At 44.9% G+C, this 25,310-nt stretch overlaps 1 protein-coding gene across 12 annotated transcripts in view; it reads left to right on the top strand.

The window, feature by feature from the left end:
• The window catches only part of STAU2 (staufen double-stranded RNA binding protein 2), a 296,288-nt gene that overhangs the window by 9,285 nt on the left and 261,693 nt on the right, over nucleotides 1–25,310 (top strand). For 6 of the 12 annotated variants that reach the window (XR_014474843.1, XR_014474842.1, XM_083187266.1 and 3 more), the window contains exons 2-5: nucleotides 18,896–19,130; nucleotides 20,958–21,088; nucleotides 22,546–22,705; nucleotides 23,017–23,070. Coding sequence is in view for 10 of the 12 variants with exons in the window: in XM_083187266.1 (XP_083043392.1) it covers nucleotides 18,905–19,130; nucleotides 20,958–21,088; nucleotides 22,546–22,705; nucleotides 23,017–23,070 (571 nt within the window). In the remaining 2 variants the exon portion in view is untranslated. Of the gene's footprint in view, nucleotides 1–12,346; nucleotides 12,486–12,998; nucleotides 13,021–18,032; nucleotides 18,055–18,895; nucleotides 19,131–20,957; nucleotides 21,089–22,545; nucleotides 22,706–23,016; nucleotides 23,071–25,310 lie in introns of those variants that run through there. The other 6 variants (XM_083187269.1, XM_083187268.1, XM_083187265.1 and 3 more) reach the window with 4 other exon arrangements.

The raw sequence follows: 25,310 nt of genomic DNA, 5'->3' as shown, positions 1-25,310 counted from the left end.
ACTTGTATGACATAGAATGGGATTTAGGCACCCCCCCCCCACTATCCACACCACCCCGAAGCGTGGTGAGCGGCGGCGGAACGCGTCCTCCCAACCTTTTCATATCTCCACTATCCACGTCGGCGTGGAGTTGATTTTATATAGTGTGGCGAGCGCTCGCCACGCTTCGGGCCAGCTGCGCTCGCCACACTATATAAAATCAACTCCACACCAACGTGGATAGTGGGGGTATGAAAAGGTCGGGAGGACGCGTTCCGCCGCCCCTCGCAGGGCTCGCTTCGGGGTGGTGTGGATAGTGGGGGGGGGGGGTGTGCCTAAATCCCATTGTATGTCATACAAGTGTATAGTACTTTAAATGGCATCGCACCCTATAAATCGCATGCGATCGCATGCCAATTTAACTGCGGTGCGATCCGATGCGATCTCTTCGCACCACCCAAGGACAGAGAGCAATGAATAAATTACATAGGAAAATCGCATCGCATGCAAAAAATAGCATGCAATGTGATTTCCCTACGGTGCCATACGTATGCTAATTGGGCCATCCAGGCAAATGGCGGCAAGTATCATAACCCCTATAGTTTTAGGATTTCATTGTATAGTACAGTGCTCAATATTTCTACTACATATAGTACATCTGATATCTTATGCCTACGCATGGCTAAATCACTACTATACCACAAAATCTTTACATGCAATATAGATCACCAAGACGCGTCCGCAGCCATGTGTGTGATACTGTGTTATTTATATACAAGTTAATATGGTGTATGGTCGACCTTGGTACAAGGGTCACATGGGGGTCTGGGTTCTTTGTACATTAACATGACCAGGCTGTTGTGGCCTCCTCTGGTCCGGTATAAAATCTAAAGCTGGCCATACATCTACAGATTGATTGTCCGATCTGGCTGGTTGGAACAAAAACCTGATAATTGATGAGAGCAGGTGACCGTTGACCATTTGCTTTGAAATGCTGGAAAACTGCCAAACTGTCACTCAGATATTACCAGGGTTTTGTCCCAACCAGCCCAATCTGACAATCAATCTGTAGATGTATGGCCAGCTTAACGCTTTGATACTCAAACCCACTCAGGACACCACACAGTTAACGTTTTCCAGGAAATCCGACAGGTGCACTCATTACTGGCTGGCATATTTTAAAAGATCCACAGGTGGTGCTAATTATTTCACCTGATACTGTGAGGAGACCTGCAAAACATGCACTGTGTGGGGTCCTGAGGACCGACTTTTTAAGAACCTGTGAGATCTAGCTAATAAACAATGACCATGCAACTGTACTATGCATACTGTAGGGGCTGTGTTAATAGGTTAAGGTGTTAACATAAATGAAAACCTTGTACCTCACCCGCCCGACAGTCATTGTTGGTGGTACCTTGTGGTCTACCTGATCGTCCTTTATTGTGATTAGTCATGGACCCTGTTTGCTAGAATATTTGAACCCAAGACAGAATAGTTTTATTTGGTGGTGCAGGTCTCTGGAAATTGTTGTAGAGCAGTGGTGTCAAACTCATGGCCCTGCAGCTGTTATGGAACTACATGCCGTATCAAAGTTTTAGCAGTCCATTATATAAAATCTGTGGCAGGGCATGCTGGGACATGTAGTTCCTCAACAGCTGAAGGGCCATGAGTTTAACACCTCTGTTGTAGGCTCCTCCATTGTGTCCTGTATATGTAGAAGTAATGGTGTGTTGTGGCATACCAGCTGTTTTGTTTTTTCTTTTTAAAGACCCTGTACAGTATCATACCTTATCCGAAATTATTGATTTTATTGTTCAGTTGTACAGTACAAAGGAATGTGGGCCTGCTTCAGCATAGATCGAAAATCTCTAATGGGCAAAACCATGTGCACTGCCGATGGGACCAATGTAACATGCTGAGAGTGCTACATTTGGGTGAAGTTTGTACAAACTGTATTTACCCCACACAGAAACAAAATAACTCGCCCAAATCTAAAGGTGCATATGCGCTAGGGGCGGGATGTACCAAGCAGTTGCGGTACATTCCGCCAAACATATCGCAATCATACTAATCGCATATGTACTAACTCTTGTGATAAGAGCTGCCCTTTGCGAAGCAGCAGCCGGGGGGTCCTGCTGTGCCCGGCAGCCTCCTCCTCCCTGCACCTAGGCTTCTATGGGGTTACGCCAGCTAGGGCTGACGTAACCCCCTGCTGTGAAGCCCCCGCGGTGCATTTGAAAATGCAGTAAAAACCCAGATAGTGGGGTTTTTACTGCATTTTTAGTTTAGTAAATCCCGTCCTGGGTGTTTTTGCCCAATGTATGTATATGCAGAGCGATCATATGACAATCGCTGTCTGGACAATCGCTTAGTGCAGGCATGTCCAACCTGCGGCCCTCCAGCTGTTGTGAAACTACACATCCCAGCATGCCTTGCCATAGTTTTAGCATTCCCTAATAGCAAAACTATGGCAAGGCATGTAGTGTTCCCGCTAGGCTGTTTTAGCGGGGCGCTGCGCCCTGCCCGATTTTTAAAGGGCAAAATGCACCCTGCCCCTCTCGCAGCGCCCTGCTAAAACAGCCTCACGGGGAAGCCCAGCGTCGCCGTAGACGGCGATGCCCGGCGCTTCCCCGGCAGCATAGTGGCTTTGGAGGGGCCGGTCCCACCCCCTTTGACGACGACGGCGGCCCGGGCACGCCCCTTTGATGACGCCGGCGGCTCGGGCACGCCCCTTTGATGACCCCGGCGGCCCGGGCACGCCCCTTTGATGACCCCGGCGGCCCGGGACCGCCCCAGCTGTGGCCCGGTCCGGCGCCCTGCCCGGTCTCCATCCTAGAGTGAACACTAGCATGCTGGGATATGTAGTTTGACAACAGCTGGAGGGCCGCAGGTTGGACATGCCTGGCTTAGTGCATACACACTGAGCAATTTCACGGAGAGGTAGTTCACTTGGCCGGTAAAACAGACAACGGTTGCTGGCAATGATGCAGGAGCGTGCATCAGTGCTCACCACCCGACCATACACACTTAAAGATTTTAAGCTCAAAATTGCCTCAACTCTCTCTGCACATGTACATTTGCCCCACCTTCAGTGCACATGGTTTTACCCATTTGAGAAGGAATTTAATTTTGCAATCCATGTTGAATCATGCCCAATGTTCGCTATATCTTTAGTTTAATAATTAAAAAGTCACTATCTTGAGTAGATCGGAAAAAAATGTGTACGAAAAAGTTTTTAGAAATTGTTGTGGAATGTGTTACAAATTGGATGATGGTGAAACAATTACTTTGATTGTTACTTAACAGAACAGTTTCTCTACCCCGTTCTTTGAGTAATGTAGGCACAGTTGTGTAGGTGAATGCAGTAAATACAAAGGACAAAGAAGGCACAACATAATTTGGTATTGTTAAGCTGCACAAATAGCAAGTCCTAACCAATGCAGTAAATTCTCGTTGGTACCGTCTAAATAGAAAGAGATGCAGCTATTTAGTTGGAAAGGCCTCAGCAGCCTGACCAGTTCTTACATTGCAGGGGCTGGTTATTGCAGTCAGGGGTTGACTTGTGCAGCTGCCGTGGTCTCTTTCCCACTTCATATTCCTACATCCTATCTGCAATATAGTCGGGATCACGACAGTCATTACCCCGATGTCGGGATCCCGACAGTCAAAACCCCGACACCCAGGGTCCCGACGGCCACCGGCTATTCTCCCTCATGGGAGTCCACGACCCCCATACAGGGAGAATAGAATAGGTGGCAAGCGTAGCGAGCCACCGTGCCTGCAGCGAGCCCGCAAGGGGCTTTGTTGCGTTCGCCCCTCTGTCTGAGTCCGGCCAGTTGGTATATTGACGTCGGGCTAATGACTGTCGGGACCATATACCACACCCATATAGGCATATGTTTAGCTAGAATAGAGTCTGTAACCCTACCTTCCAATGTGGCTCAGTTGCTTGTAGTATAGGATCCCGACGTCGGGATCCGGACTCAGACAGCATGGTGAGTGCAACAAAGCCCCTTGCGGGCTCGCTGCGGTTACGGTGGCTTGCTACGCCTATTCTATTCTCCCTCTATGGGGTCGTGGACCCCCATGAGGGAAAATAGAGGGTGTCCGTTGGGCACCTGTCTGTCGGCGTTTTGACAGTCGGGATCCCGACGTCGGGTAAATGACTGTCGGGATCCCGACCGGCACCCAGCACAGTTCAACTAGAAGTCAGATTTCCTTATTCGTCAGATTTTATACATGTCCCCCCAGTTTTCTATAAAAATATTTGATTATATGGACTCTGGCACCCTTTCTTTTCCTGTTTTCCCCTCTTTGTTATCTTATAGGGTTAATTCAATTAGTGGTATTTGTTTTTGAAGGATACGGTCACTAGGTCAACATGGCTGAAGGTCGACATGGGTTATTAGGCTGACACAAGTATTAGGTTGACATGGGGAAGGTCGACAGTCAAAATAGGGTTTTTCACTTTTTTTGGGAACAGACCTGAGCCAACAATCTGTATTTCATGCCCTACCATGAAAATAGTGTGCTGAGCGCAGGGAGGCACTGAGCCTGAAGCATGGCGAGCGCAGCAGTGCTAAACTTCGGTGTCCATGTCGACATTCGGGACAATAAATGTAAATAACCCAATGTCAACCTTTTGACTGTCATCCTTCCCCATGTAAACCTTAAGTCATGTTGACCTTCATGCATGTCGACCTAGTGGGGTTGACCCTAATGCTTGTAGACCTAGTTGATGTCTATCCAATGATCCCATTCCGTTGCTGGGATCGATGCTGGCTATGTGCACTTTACCTCAGAGCCCCATACAGGTATTGGTGCACAGGAAATGCACGATGCAAGCCCACTGTATAAATGGAACATTCCATTGTGCTTAGATTTTTATTGATTTGACACCCGACAGTGTTACAGTGGCTAATATTGGGTTGTATCACACACACCTGAATCATACCCCATTTGTGGTTTCTGATTTTTCTACCCAGTCAATCGAATAACGATGGAAACTCCTGCTTCTGAGCTGACTGTATAGTCTTCACTTCGAGTATTTTCATGGGTTATATATACTATTACTATATATACTGTATGCAGGTGATTGGGACATTTTAACATATATTTGTAAAAAGTTAGTAACTGAAATTGATTATTTCAAATTATTTAATTGCAGTATCAAAGTATTATTATTTTTTAATTTTAAATTTTCTATGGCTTGGTGACTGAATAATGTAGAAAAAGGAGGTCATCGCAAGCTGTAATAGAGGTAGATCGTAAATGAGGCAGAAGTGTCTGAAGTACAATATGCCAGGGTGTAAGAGACAGGTTAATAGACTGGATTTGTAATAGAGGATAGGTAATAGATTAGGACACAGTTGGGTGGGGATGGTGCCTCTTATTACAAACATATAGGTATGAATGAACTGGTTCCTGCAGACACTGAACTGGGGCATCACCGCAGCCTGCATCTGCTCATTTTCTGCAAAGCTCCCAAATGTCAGCCGCCCAGGCTTGTTTCTTGTTGCTTATATTGATTTTTTCTGGGGCACAACTTGAAAAAAAATAGTTGTATTTTCTTTTCCCTATAATCATATAGTCTATCCAGGACTCCTGGGAGCACTGCCAACAAAGTAACGCCTAGGTAAAACTACCCAGTACACTCAGCAATAGATGGCTCTTTGATACCCACTACACCCTTAATGCAGCTCTATGTGGAATCGTTAAAAACTTCTTGTTGCACCTGGAAATATATGATAAATGAATCACTGAGAATGCAATTTTAGGCTTGCATATGCTGGGATATGTGGATCTCCTATGCATGGGAGTTCAAAAAGACCATCTGTAGTGATCAATGTCTGCGGTTGCAGATTTCCTCTTCAGCTGTAATACCACTTTCACATCATAAAGCCGTGTTGGACCCAGCTGCGACCCTTGTCCGGCGCTTTCACATTACACCTGGGTAGCTCATTATACAGAGGCTGACCCAGTTTATCCCTTCTTATAACTGGTCGAATCGCCAGGTTGGTCAAGCTGGGTTATAAGCTGTGGTGCTTTCACAGCGCACCTCAACTCAGGTGAGCACTCCGCATGTTTTGCTCACAGCATCACAATACCAAACATATTATGTTGAGAAACTCTGTAAACATTGCTTACCAGTCATCTTTTGGGTCAGTTCTGTTGCGGTGGACAGAACTGCACTTCATTTTGTGTACATTTTATGATAGGTAAAACCAGTGCTGATGAAAGCCAATCACATTGATTCTGAATACATTTTATTTAGGTCCCGGACTGCTAGTGGGCATTCAGTTTGGAAACCACTGTGCTGGGATTCTAGACTTAGGAGGACATTTATGTTATAACGAACTAGACTCCTCCTTGTAGTGCTTTTTCTATGGATATTAATGCCAAGTTGGAGCTCGGCTCTGTCCATAAAATGTGAAATGGCTGTTCTAAATATGGATATGGAAAGGAAAACAATGTTGGAGCTGCAACTCGGCACTGTTATAAACATTATGCTATGGTTGCTTTTGGCTGAGCAGTGGTCAGAAGTAGAAATTTCCGATGTTCGCTATTTTGGCTGTTGACGTTAGTCCCCAGATTGATATTAAAACTAGAGCTATTTGGATCTATATGCGGTATGAAGGGGTGGACACATGGGTCACGGCTTGGTGAGATAAGACTGCTAAATACATCCTCCCTTCCCCCTGCCACGGCCAAATACACTGTGACAGGCTTAGAGAAAATTGCCTTAAGGCCCCCATACACGCTGTGATAGCAGCGTGCGATGTGATGTGCGTGTCGCATCGCACAGTACAAAAAGTATGTGCTGCACATACTTTTTGTACTGCTCGCGAGATCGCATCGCACGCAAATTGCATGCAAAACGCTTGCCACACAAATTGCACGGGTGCTATCACACCATGTATGGGCACCTTTACCTGCACAGTCTGTTTGGCTGAGCAGCACTGCTGGGCCACGCATCGGCATCATCTGCTGTGGTGATTCTGGCTAACCTAGGTGATTTTGGCAATCTAGTCAAAATGGCTAGTCGAATCACAGCGTGTGTACACAATTGTGCTGGAGGGCAAGTCAGGCATAGGCTGAGAATAAATGGGAACCTCACTTTATCCAAAGGGTGCAACAGAGTGAGGCGGGTTGCCATGCAGCATTTTGCAGCAATGTCAGAGATTAATTCTGTTGGCCCTATAGTACTACCAACCAGAATAGATCCAATTAACCCTAAGGTTAGGAAAGCTGCGCTAATTCGTTACTGCCTCTTTAAGACACACACCATGAGTTAAATTAACGTGCAATGACAAGCTGGAGACTGTTTTAGAAAAATATCAAAAAAGAACATTTATTTATATACATATATACAATCTGACGAAGGTCATTAAAGACCGAAACGTTATTGCCTACTTGAGCCTCCGTGCTTTTGTTCCAGCATCATAAGACCTGCGAGTGCCATCTCCCCAGACTGTATGTATGTATGTATGTATGTATGTATACATATATATATATATAATTGGTAGAATAAAGCGGCACTGGAAGTCTTGATGCAAATATCCGTTTATGGCAAATCAAACATACACAATGTATGTATATATATATATATATATATATATATATATATATATATATATATTTATATTGAGTGGTAGGCGGCCGTCTATAAAACACAATATTTTATATATAATGAATTTTTTTAAAAACAAACATGATGATAAAACGCATATAATTTATAAAACCATGCACATTTGATAAGCCTTAAAATATATTATTACTGGGCTTTTTTCCTTCGGAGTAATACTAGAAATTTCCAATTTGCAACATAGATGTTTCCACAATTGTGTATATAGTTGTGTATAGTCTCCCTCCACCTGCCCGCTCGATCCTATCCCCTCCAATATTATCCGTCGTCTCAGTCCGTCAGTCTGCTCTCACCTGGCTCACCTCTTTAATCTTTCCCTATCCTCTGGGATCTTCCCTTCCTCCTTCAAACACGCTCTTGTCTCCCCAATTCTCAAAAAAACAAATCTGGACCCCAACTCTCCATCCAACTACAGGCCCATCTCCCTCCTCCCTTTTGCCTCCAAGCTCCTAGAACGTCTGACCTATAATCGTCTCCTAAGCCACCTTACTGCTAACTCCATTCTAGATCCCCCTCCAATCCGGGTTCCGCCCTTTACATTCCACTGAAACTGCCCTGACCAAAGTCACTAACAATTTACTATCGGCTAAATCCAAAGACCTCTTCTCTATCCTCATCCAGCTTGATCTGTCGGCTGCCTTTGACACTGTTGACCACCCTCTCCTGCTCAACAGCCTCCGCTCCTTTGGCATCACTGGCACGGTCTTCTCCTGGTTCACCTCATACCTCTCTGGCTAAAACTGAACTTCTAATCTTCCATCCCCCGAACATCCTCTCTTCTCCCACTATCTCCATCAGCATTGGTGAAACCGAGATCACCTCCACCGACCAAACGTGCTGCCTCGGTGTCATCATTGACTCCTCCCTCTTTTTCACCCCCCACATTCGTGCTCTCTCACAGTCTTGCCGCTTTCACCTACGCAACATCTCGCGCATCAGACCATTCCTCTCCACTGACGCGACCAAAATTCTCATTCACTCTCTTGTCATCTCCCGCCTTGATTACTGCAACATCCTTCTCTCTGGGCTACCTCTCACCCGCCTCGCACCTCTCCAAACCATTCTTAACGCTGCTGCTAGGCTCATCTTCCTCTCCCGCCGCTCTACCTCCGCCTCCCCCCTCTGTCTATCTCTTCACTGGCTCCCCATTCCTTTCCGAGTTCTCTTTAAACTCCTCACCACCACCTACAAGGCTCTCTCCTCCTCCACGGCTCCTTACCTCTCTTCACTGATCTCTATCCACACTCCCTCCCGTCCTCTTCGCTCCATCGCTGACCGCCGACTGACCTCTCACCTAATCACCTCCTCCCACTCCCGTGTCCAAGACTTCTCTCGCGCTGCCCCCCTGCACTGGAACAACCTCCCGCCACCCATCAGGCTTTCTGATTCCCTTACCTCCTTCAAGCGCTCCCTCAAAACCCACTTTTTTCGACTAGCCTATCCCTCCTAACCTCTTTTGATCCTCCTATCTTGCCTCCGTTCCTCTCCTTTCCTACTTATCCTGTTGTTTTTCGTTCGTCCACCCACCTATTTTTAGTATGTTAACTCTTATGAGTAGGGTCCTCCTGCCTCACGTACTCACCCTACCTCTTTACCTCACCTGTCCACCTGTCCTGTTCTTCCATTCCTCTACTTCATCTTCAGTCTCCTTGACAATTTTGACACCTACTTCTGAACTGATGCTGATTTTATTTCTACCAGCTATTTTTACTGTATTTTTCAACACACCCTGTACGTTACCTTGTCATTTGTTTTTTGTTTGCTATGTACGGCGCTGCGGACACTTTGCGGCGCCTTATAAATAAACGTACTACTACTAGTGATAGTCAAATTACAAAGTGCGGGGTGGGGAATAATGACCCCGTTGGGGGAAAGACCAAGCTTGTACCTACTGTGATGCCGGGCCACGGCACTTCACAGTGGGGAGTCTCTCAAGATTGAGGGATTTTTGGGACAAAGGCAGTTCTTTATATGCTGGAGGTGAGTGTAGCGTGTTATGCGTATCTTACCTATAACTCCAGATAGAGATGTCCTTTCTCCCTTGGTGTTAGGACGGAGTGTCCCGCCGTATGCAGTGATGACAAGGAGTTTTTAGCCGGGGGGGGGGGGGGGGAAGTGCAGTCGAGTGTTTTGCACTTTGGCGTTAGGTCTGCTTACCCCCTGGTATCAGCGTGTCTCTCACCCACGCTTGTCTGCTCTCTACTGCTGGCGTTCTCCGTCAGATGACTCTGGCTTGGCGGCTCAACACAGAAGTTGAGAGCAGACAAGCGTGGGTGAGAGACACGCTGATACCAGGTGGTAAGCAGACCTAACGCCAAAGTGCAAAACACTCGACTGCACTTTTCCCCCCCGGCTAAAAACTCCTTGTCATCACTGCATACGGCGGGACATATAAAGAACTGCCTTTGTCCCAAAAATCCCTCAATCTTGAGAGACTCCCCACTGTGAAGTGCCGTGGCCCGGCATCACAGTAGGTACAAGCTTGGTCTTTTCCCCAACGGGGTCATTATTCCCCACCCGGCACTTTGTAATTTGACTATCACTATATACACAATTGTGGAAACATCGATGTTGCAAATTGGAGATTTCTAGTATTACTCCGAAGGAAAAAAGCCCAGTAATAATATATTTTAAGGCTTATCAAATGTGCACGGTTTCATAAATTATATGCGTTTTATCATCATGTTTGTTTTTTTAAAAATTCATTATATATAAAATATTGTGTTTTATAGGCGGCTGCCTAACACTCAAGAGATATATATATATATATATATATATATATATATATATATATATATATATATATATATATATATGTATGTATGTATGTAAATAAATGTTCTTTTTTGATATTTTTCTAAAACAGTCTCCAGCTTGTCATTGCACGTTAATTCAACTCATGGTGTGTGTCTTAAAGAGACAGTAACGAATTAGCGCAGCTTTCCTAACCTTAGGGTTAATTGGATCTCTCTGTGTGAAGTCCGGTTCCAGAGTTCAGACATCGGATTATAATACAATTTATATGCCCAAACACTTGAGCATGTAGAATGCTGCAGCTGATAGTATATATATACTTTTATTGCATTTATTTTCAATTTAACTTTATATAATATTTATTCACCAATACATTAGCGCCTGATTTAGGTCACCGAAATTCGCTGACCATTGTTTTGTTTTTACCAACCAGAATACCTCACTAACGATGGTGCTCATATTGGTCATACACTCTGCCTTATATGCGTTGATGTGATTGATGGTCTGATCCACCATATCAGATGACATGTCACCTAGAGCAGAGATTTTCAACCTTTTTAAATTTGCGGCTCACTGAACAAGATTTTAGAATTGTCAAGGCACACCATCAGTACCCCACAGAAAAAAACACATAAATTGGCCCCCACAGTAATTAAAGAAATGCACTGGCCCCTGCAGTAACTCCACATTAGGGATGCTAATCCCGGAGCATTTTTTCAGTCCCGGAATTCGGGATTGAAAAATACCCAGTCCCGGGGATTGGCTTCCCTAATAAGAAAAAAACCCGCCTCGGCCACCCCTCATATTTACTTACAGATGTGTGGTGCGGCCAGGAGCCGGGAGGGTGGGCGAGCCAGGGTGGGAGGGCGAGCCGGGCTGGTTGCCTGGTGTGTTTGTGTGCTGGTCGGTGGGTGTGCCGGGCCCAGGACGGAGGCGGGCTGTGCGGCACAGGACGGAGGCAGCCTGTGCAGTGTGACCTGTGTCGTCACGCTGCGCAGAGCCGCACTGCCTGGGACGGGAGAAGCCTGGCAGCTGCTGATCACCTGCTCAGGCGCTGCTCCAATCCTGGGATTGAAATTCCGGCGTTTTGGGGGCCAAATCCCAGGATCCGCACCCTACTCCACATACTGCACCCCCCACAATAATTCCACCACACACTGTTCACCATAGTAATTCTACTTATTGCCCCCCCCCCCCCCCCACTAATTCCACCTCACACACTGCTCCATAATAATTGCACACTCTGTGCCCCTTAGCAATTCCACACCGTGTCCACAATATCGGCAGCTGGGCATGTGGCATCTCCTGGGCAGGAGCACATCTGACAACACTAGTGTGCCATGGCACAGGGGCTGAAATCATCTATCAATTTGTCAGTCAGTGTTAAATGTGCTACTGAGATGTTTCATTACAGTGTCTAATCCAGCATACCCTCCCACAGGGTATGTATTTTTAGGTACACCGTAGCTAGGGTGTGTATAACATTGAAGTCAGAAATTATTGTGAAAGGGTGCTCAGTTTGGTTGCTCTGGGGTGGACTTGTCATGAAACAGTGCCCTAAAGTTGCGGTTGTTGTAATTGTTTTGTGGGGGAGGGGGTGGGTACCTAGTTAGGAAGAGAAATATATATTTGTCTCTCATCCAGCAGGAAACACTGGAAGGAGATTATACTTGTGGTATAGACTGGTGGACTGGTCAATGGGAGCTGGCACTTAAAAAATAAAAAAAATAGAAGTGTGGATGTGGAGCTCCTCCCCCTCTATGCCCCACAATCCCAGTCTTCTAAATGTGCCTTAGGACTGAAGCTGGTTACTGCTAGGGATGGCCATCAGTGCATTGCCATCGATAATCATAAACTATGTGAGGGATAACCATCGATAGTTTTAGCTATTCATGGTTATTCATTATCTTTGACTGAAGAAAGGTTCTCCTTTGCCATCGATGTAAGGAAACCATCTGATTCTCCCTCATCGATGGCAAAAGTGTTCAATATCGGCCATAAATCATCGATGGACAACACTAGAGTTACTGCTGGACTGAGCTCTAACCTACAATAGGGTTTATTATTTTATTGCGATTTAGTACACTCCTCAGGAAGAGCCCTAATGGTAAGCAGCCTATTCCCATGCTGTAATTTCCCCTCTAACCATATTGCCCGCGGGGACTTGCTGCTTGCGGCCGGTGCCTTGTGCTCCCACGGTGCCCGGCGGGCGGGTGCGCACCATGCTGCCTGGGTGCGCGTGGCGGCAGCTTCGGCGCTGCCGCACACGCATAGCGGGCGGCCCCCGGTGCGCTGGGTTAACTTAGTGCGCATGATGGATGCCGCCGGCGCTGCGCGGCTTCCTTGCGGTCCGCTCCACCGCTGACAGGGCGAGGGGCCGGGACGGCACGGTACGCTGACTGCATGTTCCAGCGGTGCCGTGTTCAGTTGGAAACAGAGCATGGCGGACCTTGCTAGTTCGCTACTGTATATTTAATCTCTCATGAGCGGGTCCAGGGACGCGGGAATGTTAATGGGAAGAGCTTAAAGCGCGGGCTCCTCTGCTGTTTTTTTTACAGACATGTTCAGTCATGTTCATCCTCATCGGTTCCCACGGATTTCTCCCCCATCGTGGACTTATTAGGTATTTAGTGAACATTATGGTGAGCACACAGACTTTACAGTAATAACATAGCATAATTAATACTCCTCCCATGCAACATCTGTTTTTCACTGGTACAACTTTGTTTTTGCAGGGTGCCTGAGATGCCTGGGCTAAAGGATTCATTATAACCCTTTCACACTGCACCTCAGACCCGGGTTATTGTCGGAGTGCTGACCTGCCAACCTCCGAAAGGGGTGCGGTGTGAAAGCATCATAGCTTGTTGTAATAATGTTCCTTCTAGAAACTGGGCGGGGCAGGGTGGGGGCAGAAAGAAAGGGGCGGACCGGGCCCGCCTACATCACCAAAATGGGTGGGCCCCGGGCTGTGACATCACAAAGTGGGCTGGCCATCCCGCCGACGTCTCCAAAGGGGACAGGGGCTGGCCCGCCATGTCTCCAAAGGAGGCGGGGTTCGGCCTGCTATGTCACCAAAGGGGGGCAGGGCCAGGCCCCGCTGAAGTAGCTGCCGGGGAAGCGCTGGGCTTCAACATGGGCTCTGGGCTTCCCAGTGTGCATCGGCAGAAAGTTGTTCTAGCAGGGCGCGTTTTCTAGCGGGTACACTATTATAACCCGAGTCGGCCAACCTGGCAATTCAACCTGGGTTATAAGAATGGTTAAACCTGGGACACCTTCTGTATAATGGGCAACCTGGGTTTAATGTGACCATGCTGGAGCTGGGTCAGACCTGGGATTGAAATTCAGGGTTTGACCCGGCTTAGCGATGTAAATGAGGTAAATAGTTTCCATGAATGTCTTGAGAATTTCTAGTAGTGTACAAACTACCCTGTACACACGGGGCACCCAGCTTCTTTTTTTTTTTATCTATGCTTCGTGCTGACCAGGGCTTTGCCTAAAATTTATAATAGACAAAACCCTGTGATCTAGAGAAAGCCAGTGCAAGCACTAGCTTTCCCTGGTGGTGATACCGATGTATGGGAGCGGGCATTGGCATCGCTGTAGGGCATACACACGGAGTGTTCCGTGCTCCTTTTCTATGTGATCTAGTCAGATCGCTTACAGATGGGTCTATTAAGCAGTGAAGATGTGAACCAGTGGAGAAGTTGCCACAGCATTCATCAGGTGCATTCTATAAAATTATGGTTCTGCAGTTCTCCATTGTTTTCACTGCTTTGTACATCTCCCATTAAATTACCCATGGGACGAAGTAGTGCATGATGACAGTGACTGTCTTAAAGGTGCTGAGATATCATACATAGACATGAGAAGCAGATCCTGCCAATAATTCTCAAACGCAAGCAATCAATACTAAACTATCAAGTGGACAAGTGGGACTTTAACAACAAACAGCTTTTGGTCTATGTTGGTTAATGCAGTGTACTTACATAGGGATGATGTCAGTGTCTAAGGCAGTGGTTGCCTAAGTCAGTCCTTCAAGTAACTTGAATTAACCATCTGTGTGAAGCCATAACATCTTGGGGAACCATGACCTTAAGGCCTACTGTTAAGATTTTGCTCAAGTGTAAAGTTTGTATGCTTGCTATTCATTAACTGTGAACTTTTTCATGTAAGTGTCTGCCACCTCTCTACCTCCAAGTAAAAGACTGACAGGTAAATTCCATTTTGAAAATATTAACTTTAAACACAATAAAAAATACCAGGCATTTAGTTATGGAACATAAAATGTCAGTAATCGGAGCAGTCTGCTATACAAAGTGGCTCACGAAGACTGAGGGGGGTATGCAGTCTGGGATCACGGCTGTCGATCCCCGCCGACAGCCGTGATCCTGGCACATTTGTGATCAGATCGACCGCATAACGACAGATGGGATTTAATGTCCCGCCTGCCGATGGGCGCAAAGGGGGCGTGGCCAAGAAAACAGCAAAGGATTGTCGATCTGTGGGCCGGATAAGGACTATCCATGGCAGATTTGGAACGACTGCTTCCAAAGTCGGGCCCGTTCTGCCGTGATCCCTCATTAATGCTGTCATTAATGATAGCATTGAATAGGGAGCCGCCGCTATTTCCCACATCGAAAATAGCGGCGGCACATTGAATACCCCCCTGAGTCTGCCAGCAAACTAGGCTTCCAGTGGTTTTATGCACACACAGCACACTATTGGCTTTGTTAAATTCAAAGGTTTTCTCATTTTTAAGAAGGGACTTCCTTTTACTGAGTATTGTTATCACCAGACAATAACACCCCTGCACTTCAGATATACTAGTAGAGCGGAGAGATGGTGAATGCATAGAACACAGATGTGTTGGAAATACATATGACCCTGGGTCACTCTTACTTGCGTACATTTGGCTTCACAGCATGCACAACATACATTTAACTCCTCAGCGCTATCATTAAAAGCCTAAAGAATTATCATCACTGGCAATCTGAAGACTCATACCAACAATAAAGTTTGCCAAGCTGCATCTTACAGCCTTCAAACTGATTGACGTTTCAGAGGAAGAATATAACCTATGTCATGGGTTTGCCGCTCTAAGTACTAAATGGGGGCGATTCAATTGGTTTCCCCCTCGACTACCACTAAGGGCCACGAAACAGTAATTGTTGCTTTGTTTAGATACCACTGGGTGACTCCTCTCCCCCCCCCCCCCCCTTTTCTAGCAGCCTCTTAAGGAGCAGGAAGAAATGTGTGCACTCAGTATATTAGAAGGGGTTTTCCCTGTTTATTTGGTACGATCAGTGTGATAAATAGTAAAGCATTTGAATTGCAGCACCCCATCATTTGAGACTGAAGATTGTGAGTGCAACGACGATTGAACTGCCCATATGATGTACAGTTAAGTTTTACATATTTATGGTTATGTGCCCCGTACAGTGCTTGTGGTAGTTTTGTTAATTTACCCTGTATTGTCATGAATTTTGGTTCTCATTTAAATGATCAAACTAGTAACACCTTGCAGCTGTAAGGCACAAGTAATGACTTTAAGTGACTTGAATAACTCTGTTTCGGTCTTCTTGGTTTAATCCTAAAATACATACAACACAGCGATAGAGCACATCAGAGTATATTTACTCTGCAGGGGAACCACTCTTCCGAAACCTGAGACTCCCTGTTTCCCATACATCAGGCTGATCCTGCACTCAGGACTCAAGTGTTTGGTCAGGGGTACGTTGCTGTGAGGCTACAGCCGCTTCCTTGATTAATGATATTATTAATGTGGCGTAGATGTTAGTCTGCAAACTGAATGCTGACCTAAGTAATATATTTGTAAATACGCGCACAACTGAAGAGAAAATAGACATATGATTTATGACTAGAGTCAACTGGCTAATGTCAGTCGTACCTCCATTATTAGAGCTCAATCTCCATTACATGTGATGAAGTCGCAGGTGCGAGTAAGTGCAGCTGTATGTAGAACATTCTGGAACACCAGACCCATGGATTTGTGTTTGCGGCCCCATAGGGCTGCATACAAATGTCCGGTGAGACCGGGGGGAGACCAGGCCGCGAGGGGGATGATGTGTGGTGCCATTCCTGCTGTTTGTTTGCCACTTCAACAGTAGCTCACCCCCTTTGAGGGTAATTTGAGTCCAATACCACAATTTTGGAGAAAAGAAGTAAATACTGTGTGTATATGTGTGTGTGTGTGTGTGTATGTGTATATATATATATATATATATATATATATATATATATATATATATATATATGACTATGAGAAGGGCTGACATTCAGGACATAATTTTGACATGAACATTTAGGCATTGTGAATTTGACAAAATGTCAGTGTCAATGTACTGTAGCAGACGTGTTAAAATGGTAAATCTCAATTCTAGAATTTATTTTTATTTTTGCAGGCGGTTTTACATTATGTAACCATCCTCTTGATTGCTCTCCCCAGCATAGTCTCCTAGCTGTCCTTCTGTATGATGAGTAAACCTGCACATTGCAGTTATTTCTGGTTTAGATTCATTGCATTCTCTAGTAGTTGTACTTCCTCCTCATTGGTGCTTCGCTGGGCCTTCTCTGCACTCCCCATTGGGCCCTCTTACACTCCTAATTGGGCCCTCTACCCTCGTTATTGGGCCCTCCCTCTGTACACTTCCCATTGGACCCTCTCTACACTCCTTATTGGGTTCTCTCTACACTCCCCATTGGGCCCTCTCTGCGCTCCCCATTGGGCCCTCTCTGCGCTCCCCATTGGGCCCTCTCTGCGCTCCCCATTGGGCCCTCTCTGCGTTTCCCATTGGACCCTCTCTGCGCTCCCCATTGGACCCTCTCTGCGCTCCCCATTGGGCCCTCTCTGCGCTCCCCATTGGGCCCTCTCTGCGCTCCCCATTGGGCCCTCTCTGCACTCCCCATTGGGCCCTCTCTGCACTCCCCATTGGAGCGCTTCTACCCTTTATGTAGGATTTATTTTACTGACTGTCCAGGGCTGTGGAGTTTTCTGGTGCATTATAACTAATCAGACAATCTGTAAAGCTACTCCTATAACAATGCATTGTAAGAGTAACTATATATACTGTAGTAGATTGTTTCCATCACGTGTCCAGTTTACTGAGGATATTTTCATGGTAGTTTTTTTTTTAATAAAGTCTTTTTTATTGAACAAAAGATAATGACATCACAGTTACAGTGCAATATGTCATATAAACATACAAAGGTGTTTCAGCCGTTTGCAGACTGATCTTGTCCATGACATATATGAAGTTATAACATTTGCTTTGTACAACATGTATAATATGAATAAAAGGAATGAAATGCTATCAATATCAGCATTGTCTATTGTCTGCTTCTGTGATATTTGAATATAAAGTACCATAATACCTTTTTACATTGTTATTAATCAAAGAACATACAGAACAAAAGATAGAAGAAAAAGGAGAGAAAGATTAAGAGAGAAGTTAAGCATTATGCATAAAAAAAACCCAACAGTTGGGAGTAATCAAGGGTATTACTGCCATAGATCAGTATATGGCCAGTGGGCAGGCGGCCGCCAATCGCAGCGCCAGAGTGTGCTAATTGCCCCCGACACCACAGCCCAGCATCTAATCACCCAATGGTCCACAGCAATCCACTGCAGCACTACTCGGGTGGGGCCGCAGATTATGGTGAGTCCAACCAACGGCTCCAAATTTTCTCAAACTTAGGAATCGAGCCCCGAGATAAGTAGACAAACTTTTCATGCTGAACGGTGGTATTGACCAGGGCATTTTCATGGTAGTTTTACTGACCATGGATAGATATATATATATATATATATATATATATATATATATATATATTTCGAAATTCCGCACTCCCAGCCAGCTTTGAAAAAATGTGGGGTGCTCCTTTAAGGCAACACAGATGTGTCCCAAATATGCTGCTTCCTTTGAATAGATGCCCAGCGCTATGTAGGTAGGTGCATGCTGACACCTGCACCCGCATGGAGTATCTACAGACCGCGAATAAGCGGCTGGAACGCACCAGACAGCGTCTGGAACGCACGGCCATTTTGTTTTTGAGATTAACTGCCGCCATCAGCCTATCAGAAGGCACGCTGCAGTCACATGGTGCGCCTAGTGGTGAGACACTCAGGCACCCGTACCAGCTGAACACAGCTGAGCTAGATGTAATCAGAGACCTGTGCTTTATAAGGAACAAGGGGAAACAGTGTCAGTGTATCCTGACCCTCATGCTGTGAAGACGTCAATTGTTGTGTGTCTTGAGAAAGGCCACCTGGTGGCCGAAACGTAGACCTACATCCTTTTCTGTGACTGGTAATGTACCAATAAATTTTACATGATGAGACACTGGTGAGTGCCCTTATTGGATTTAAACAATCCTACCCTGCTCTATATATATATATATATATATATATATATATATATATATATATATATATATATATATATATATATAATATTTATTTCTGAGGAACATTACAGTGTGTTTCTTTTCATGTTACAGAGCTAGAGAATGGCACACATCAAGTCACCATCACCTGCGTCCATGTGTGATTCTTTTTCTTCTGTGCTACCCGCACCTGCCGCCGGTGCCACTCAGACAAGTGTTCAAAGCTCCCTGAATGGATCTGCTACAGAGACCACCACGGACAGTCCCACTGACAGCCTCGTGGACTCTTCATCCTCTCTTAGCTCGCCGGGCGTGGTCGCTGAAGAAGAGCCAGCCAAATTCTTGGAAGGTACATTAATCCACTCCACTGTGTGTCCTATGTTCTGCAAACAGTTTTGGGTTAAGAATGTGGACGGGCAGAGGAACTGTTTCGGTTATGTTTTACCTGAGACTTTTCTGTTTATATTGCCTCTTACAGCATTTTAGAAATGGTTCAAAATTTTAATGCACCCGCTAACTGTACAAAAGAGATCCCGCTATATACTGTCTCTGTAATTCTGTTGTCATGGCATGTGGCAAGATGGTTCTGGCCATGTTGATCAAATTCCTGGACCTTAATACATACCTTGCCTGAATACTGTTTCCTAATGGCTTTTTTACTTTCTCACCTTTAATGAAGATGCTTACTGTATTCTTTTCAGCCTTTAATCCTTTGCTTTGAGAGATCCTCAAAATATCCACTAAATATGCCATCGTCTCTCCGTTCTTTTAGTCTAAATGCAAATACAGCCAATTAATTGAAGCTTAGTCAAATGTTGCACCTAAAAAACAACAGTCGCTGTGAGCGACGCTGGCCTTTTTAGATTATATTTTAAGGTTCTCTCATTGCATAGTTGGCACTCAAAGGGTTAATGGTCTCCATTATCCCAAGCTCTGGTTTGTTACATTGTTTATTTACCCTGAAGAACATGATAAAGTTTTCCTGGGTGAATTGTTGTCATTAATGGGATACTGATTAAACTATTATACTTCATTGGTTGATTGAATTAAAGTGGCTTCCCTCTACAGATGGCTTCATTTCATAGCTTTAGTCATGCCCTTCTGTAGCGGTTACTGATCGCATTGTTTTTCCTTTCTGGATTCTTCGGTCTTCCTCACCCATTCATTTGTACCATCAGGCAGTGTTGTGTTCAGATACCGTTATGCTTATGAATATATGGTTAGTGCCTCCCATAAGTCCTGGTCAACCCTCTGTCCCTTAAGGTTCCCATACACTAGTACAATTTGGACCAATTTCACCCGATCCTGATGTATCGGGATGACAAATCATCCAAATTGGATGTGTGTGACATGCCCTACGACACATGCCCATCGGTTCGAACCCTGGAGATTGAAGGTCCTGCACATAAAATCTATCGGATCGAATCCAACAATGGCACGTTGCGGGTGCGTTTTAGCAGTAGTGGGTCCCTGGAAGCAGCACTGAGTGCCCAGGGGGGTTACCTTGCAGGGGCGGGCAGTGTCCACTGTGAAGAGGCAATGAGCGGTAGGTACCAGGTGGCCAGTGGCAGCATAATGTAAAAAGGAAAATCAAAAGACAGTCTGGCTGTTGATTGGCTGAGAGTGCTCTCGTTTTCAGCCAATCAATGGCCGGCCTGTCTTTTGAAAATGAAAAAAAACCTAAATTATGTTGCCGCTGGTTGTCCGGCACCTGCCGCTCACTGCTTCCCAACAGTGGACACTGTCCGCCACTGCAACGTCACCTCCGGCTGCACAGCGCAGCCCATCTCCCGATGCTGCCCGGGGCCCGATACTCACCAGTTTGTTTGTGTGTTTTTTTTTGTCTCCTGCCACCGCAGCTCCTTGGGAGTCTTTACATGCGATAAACCATATGTAAAAATGGCACATCAAGTGCCAAATCCTAAATTAGCTCTCCCGGGCAGCTGGTCTAGTGTATGGGGTCCCCTTTTACCTTTTTGTCTGTAATTTTACATTTATTTTTGTTTGTTTTAAATGTGCCATTTGCACTAAGGTTACAATACATTGTTTAAGATATATAAATCAAAATAATGGCCTGTTCTAAACAGTCTTCCATTCTCGGTTTGCCCTAATCCGTGTCTGTCCACATCTGAAGATAACCTTATGTAATTAGATTAATCTTTCTCTGTTTACTCAGTGCCTCTCCATGAAAACATGACAAACCCCAAAGAGAAAACGCCAATGTGTTTGGTGAATGAGTTAGCCCGCTTTAATAGGATTCAGCCACAATATAAACTGTTGGATGAAAGAGGACCAGCGCATTCCAAGGTAAAGTCACATTACACGGACATAATGACACTGTGGGTTACTAATCTATTTGTGTAATATTTTTGTGACCAATAGAATACACACTTTTCCGTTACCTCATGAATAGAATTATTGTACTGCAAATACTAGAATTAATTGGTATTAGTGCTGCTATTCTATCCCAGACTTTTTTTTTGTATTTTATGTAGTTTTAAGAAATCGCAATGATTATTAATACAACCCTTTAATGATTAGGACTTGAGACCTAATATAATGGGGTGCCGGACAGTGTTCCGACAGGCATTTAGCCGACGTCAGGATCCCGAGTGTCAAAACACCGACAGCTGGGTTCCCGACGGCCGTCGGCTATTTTCCCTCGACCCCCATAGAGGGAGAATAGAATAGGTGGCTCGCGTAGCGTAGCGAGCCACCGTGCCCGCAGTGTGGCAAGTGCAGCGAGCCTGCAAGGGGCTTTGTTGCGCTCACCATGCTGTCTTGGTCCGGCCAGTCGGGATCCCGACGTCGGACTAATGACTGTCGGGATCCCGACTGTCAGACCCCTGTACCACACCCATATAATGAATAGGTACATTGCTACTAATGTCAACACTACTTCTGTTGTGACTGCTTCCTTGAAAAATTATGCCATGTACACATGGCACGACCCAGTGGCTGTCGATACTGATTCATCGGCCAGGAGGGAGGGAGAGACGACGGGAGGACGGTGTGCAGGGGGCAGGGAGGGGGTATCCTGCATTGAGCAGCATGAAACTGCATCCGATCAGGCAGATCGACGCAGAAATAAATTGATCTGCTGGTCCGACCTGTGACTCTGATCCGATGCGCACAGGGCCGTGGATGTCAAAAGCTTTCAATGTAGCCACTTTTCACCTGCTTTCTCAGCCCATTCTGTCAGAATGCGGTGAAATAAGGCCAAATCGGACAAGTGGATGGGGGCCTTAAAGTTGGTCTATGCTGATTATGTGGTAAGACACCTTTTTAATAGTCACTAAAAATCTAGCTATAAAATGCATTAAGTAGATTGGTATTGTATTTATTGGTAAATAAACATTTTATTGTTATTTCCTTTTAAATAATGTACTCTATCGGGTGAATTCAGTTAACTAATTGATCGCGCTGTACTGTGGATGTCTCCTATATTAATTAGACTATATATCCCAGCGCGGTAAAACAGCTGTAACCCAGCGAGAACTCAGTGGTTCTATGTAAGTGGCGAGAATGTTATTTGTTTCCCAGTCTAAATGCAAAGCGGTGCATTTAGTAGGGATTTTGCCTCTAAGCTCCTGAGGCTATGAAGAAGACCTGCCTCTAGGGAGTAGCGCACAGGGTTTCAGCAACCAATTAAATCATGATGCAGGATCAATAAACCCCGCAACCAATTGAATTCCCGCTATGTTTTGTTTGTCATATATTTAGTTGGTGATGTTCTCTTTTTTTTTTTTTTTTTACTTTTCAAGTTATTTACCGTACAGCTGACCCTTGGTGAACAGATGTGGGAAGCTGAGAGCACAAGCATTAAGAAAGCGCAACATGCTGCTGCCACTCTCGCCCTGTCTGAAACTACTCTCCCCAAACCTGCCATGAGACAGACCAGGAATATCATCAACAGCAATCCAGGTAACCGCTTTTATTTGACTTCTTTTTATAAAAATAATTCTTTGTTATTGGAAAGTATCTTACACTAGGGATCTAAGATCGTATACACTTGGCTATGCATTTTGTCTGTCGAAACCGTATTTGAGGCTGAAGCTGATTAATTCATTAGGAACCTTATGCCTTACTGACACCACTGGTTTCTTGCGAATTCTTATGACTATCGGGTTGGTTGAGCAGGGTGTAGGTGGCGGAAGCGCTTTGATAGGTAATTGTGAAGTAACAATCCCTACCGTAAGGATGCATGGTAATTGTTTTTATCTGCCGCTACACAGAAGCTGCTCAGCTGCATGGAAATAAATATACTTCAGCAAGACTCTCTGCTAAAGGTAAATAGATCTCAGGATTTGCTATGGGAACTCCTTCCTATCACCTTGTTACTATATGTCAATGCTTCTGTTTTGCATTTTATCCTCTGTTGCTTATATTGATTTCTACAATAACCACATTGTCTATAAGTTGCAATAACTCTGACGGACACTAGGAGTTGTGAGAAGGGATGTTCCCCACGTCCAGGTTCCTCGACAATCCGAAAGTGACTGCAGGAAAATAGTACATTACGGCAGACCCATCTCCTGCTCTGCCCCTTGCATTGTATGTATTGCAGAACATGATCGACTTAAGCTGCTGCGGATGAGGTGAAATGTGTTAGTCCACAGAGACTGTCCTATAGGACTCTATGGAAGTAACTGCCTTGTGCTTGAGAAGCAAAGTCTGTGGGTAGTTTTTTTGTTATTAATACTTAAAGCAAATCAAAATATGTGCATAAATGGGGTCATTTTTACTACCTTTATTTTATTATTTATTTATATAGCACCATTGCTCTGTACAGGGTAACTATTACACTGAACACACAGCCACTTTAATATAGAAACTACAAAAGATTCTTAAGGTGCCCATACACGGTACAATTGCTGGGTGCGATGAGATGCGCACTCCCATCACACATCTCATCGCACAGCTGAAAAAGTATGTGCTGCACATGAGGATTGTATGTGCTGCACATGAGGATTGTATGTGCTGCACATGAGGATTGTATGTGCTGCACATGAGGATTGTATGTGCTGCACATGAGGATTGTATGTGCTGCACATGAGGATTGTATGTGCTGCACATACTTTTTGTACTAGATTTCATCTCATTGCATTGCAGATCCTATGCGATGCGATCTAGTCCAAATTGTATACAATAACTGTATGGTGTATGGGCACCTTTACAAGAGGATTATTAAACGGTGAGATAAGACAACCTAGTGCCCTGTGGTTGATTAAAATGGATCATTGATCAAAATTACAATTGGGAGTACGCTGGGGACATCAATAGTGCTAGAAGGATTAGGGTCCTTCTCGTAAGATCTTACAGACAAGGGAGGGGGGGGGGGGGTATTCAGTTAGCCCGAGTAATTTATTGGGTGCTAATTGATCCCCTGGGACAGAACATAACTAGGGGGTTAATAGGTGCAGCGAATCTGGTAACCTACAATTTTTTTTTTTTTAACATTTTGCTGATTCTGGGGAAAATGTATTAAGCATTGCGTGGAGATAAAGTAAAAAAGTGATAATGCACCAGCCAATCAGCTATGTTTGAAAAATTACAGTTAGGAGTTGATTGGTGTTATCACCTTCTACTTTATCTCTTCACAGGCTTAATACATCTGCCCCTCTGAGTTTCAGTGTTCATTCTGCTATCTTTGAAAATCCATGCAGTTCCTCTTCCTTGCCTGGGGTGTCACTGTCTGCTGCAGTGCTTGTAGTGTGGTCTGTATATCAGCACTGATATGCAAACCAGACCTGGTCTGCATATGTTTATAGTTGCACAAACATAGAAGGCCGCATCCCACTTCTGATTACCAGTGTGCACATAAGCCTGAATCGCTCATACTACTTACAGATAGAGCCGCACTAATTTTTCGCTGTGCTTGGCCAGGCATGCCTGTTTAGTGTGCCAATGTGGCACCTGCGTCGTGGAATCACTACAATGCGCCATTGACGCTCAATGTGTTATTTTTTGTATGCAATCATTTTAAATTAAGTGAAAGTTTCAAAACAACATCAATACAGTATAATAATATAGTATTCTTTCCTTATCTGTAAAGGTTTTCACAGTCAGTGTATAATGTTCAAGCATATTGTAAATAGAACTGCACGTATTTATTGAATAAAGAGGACCACACATATTTCACTTCTACAATTACACTATTCAATATAACAGGAGGGAGAGGGAGAGAAAATGAGAGAATCACTCACTAGTTAAGGCCAGTCATAGTGGGGTTTATTCTAGTTCATTCTTTCTGACAAAATCCTTCTTAGATGGACAAAACCATGTGCACTGCAGGGGGGCAGATGTAACATGTGCAGAGAGAATTAGATTTGGGTGAGTTTTTTTGTTTCTGTGCAGGGAAAATACTGACTGCATGATTTTACACTGCAATATAGATCTCACTTTGAAGAAAAACCCCACCCAAATCTAATTCTCTCTGCACAAGTTACATCTGCCCCACCCACAGTGCACATGGTTTTGTCCATCTAAGAAGGATTTTGTCAGAAAGAATGAACTAGAATAACCACCA

This window comes from Crinia signifera, chromosome 5 (genome assembly GCF_055691185.1).
Source record: "Crinia signifera chromosome 5, ASM5569118v1, whole genome shotgun sequence".
Classification (NCBI taxonomy): domain Eukaryota; kingdom Metazoa; phylum Chordata; class Amphibia; order Anura; family Myobatrachidae; genus Crinia; species Crinia signifera.
This window is presented reverse-complemented; position numbering and strand designations above follow the sequence as displayed.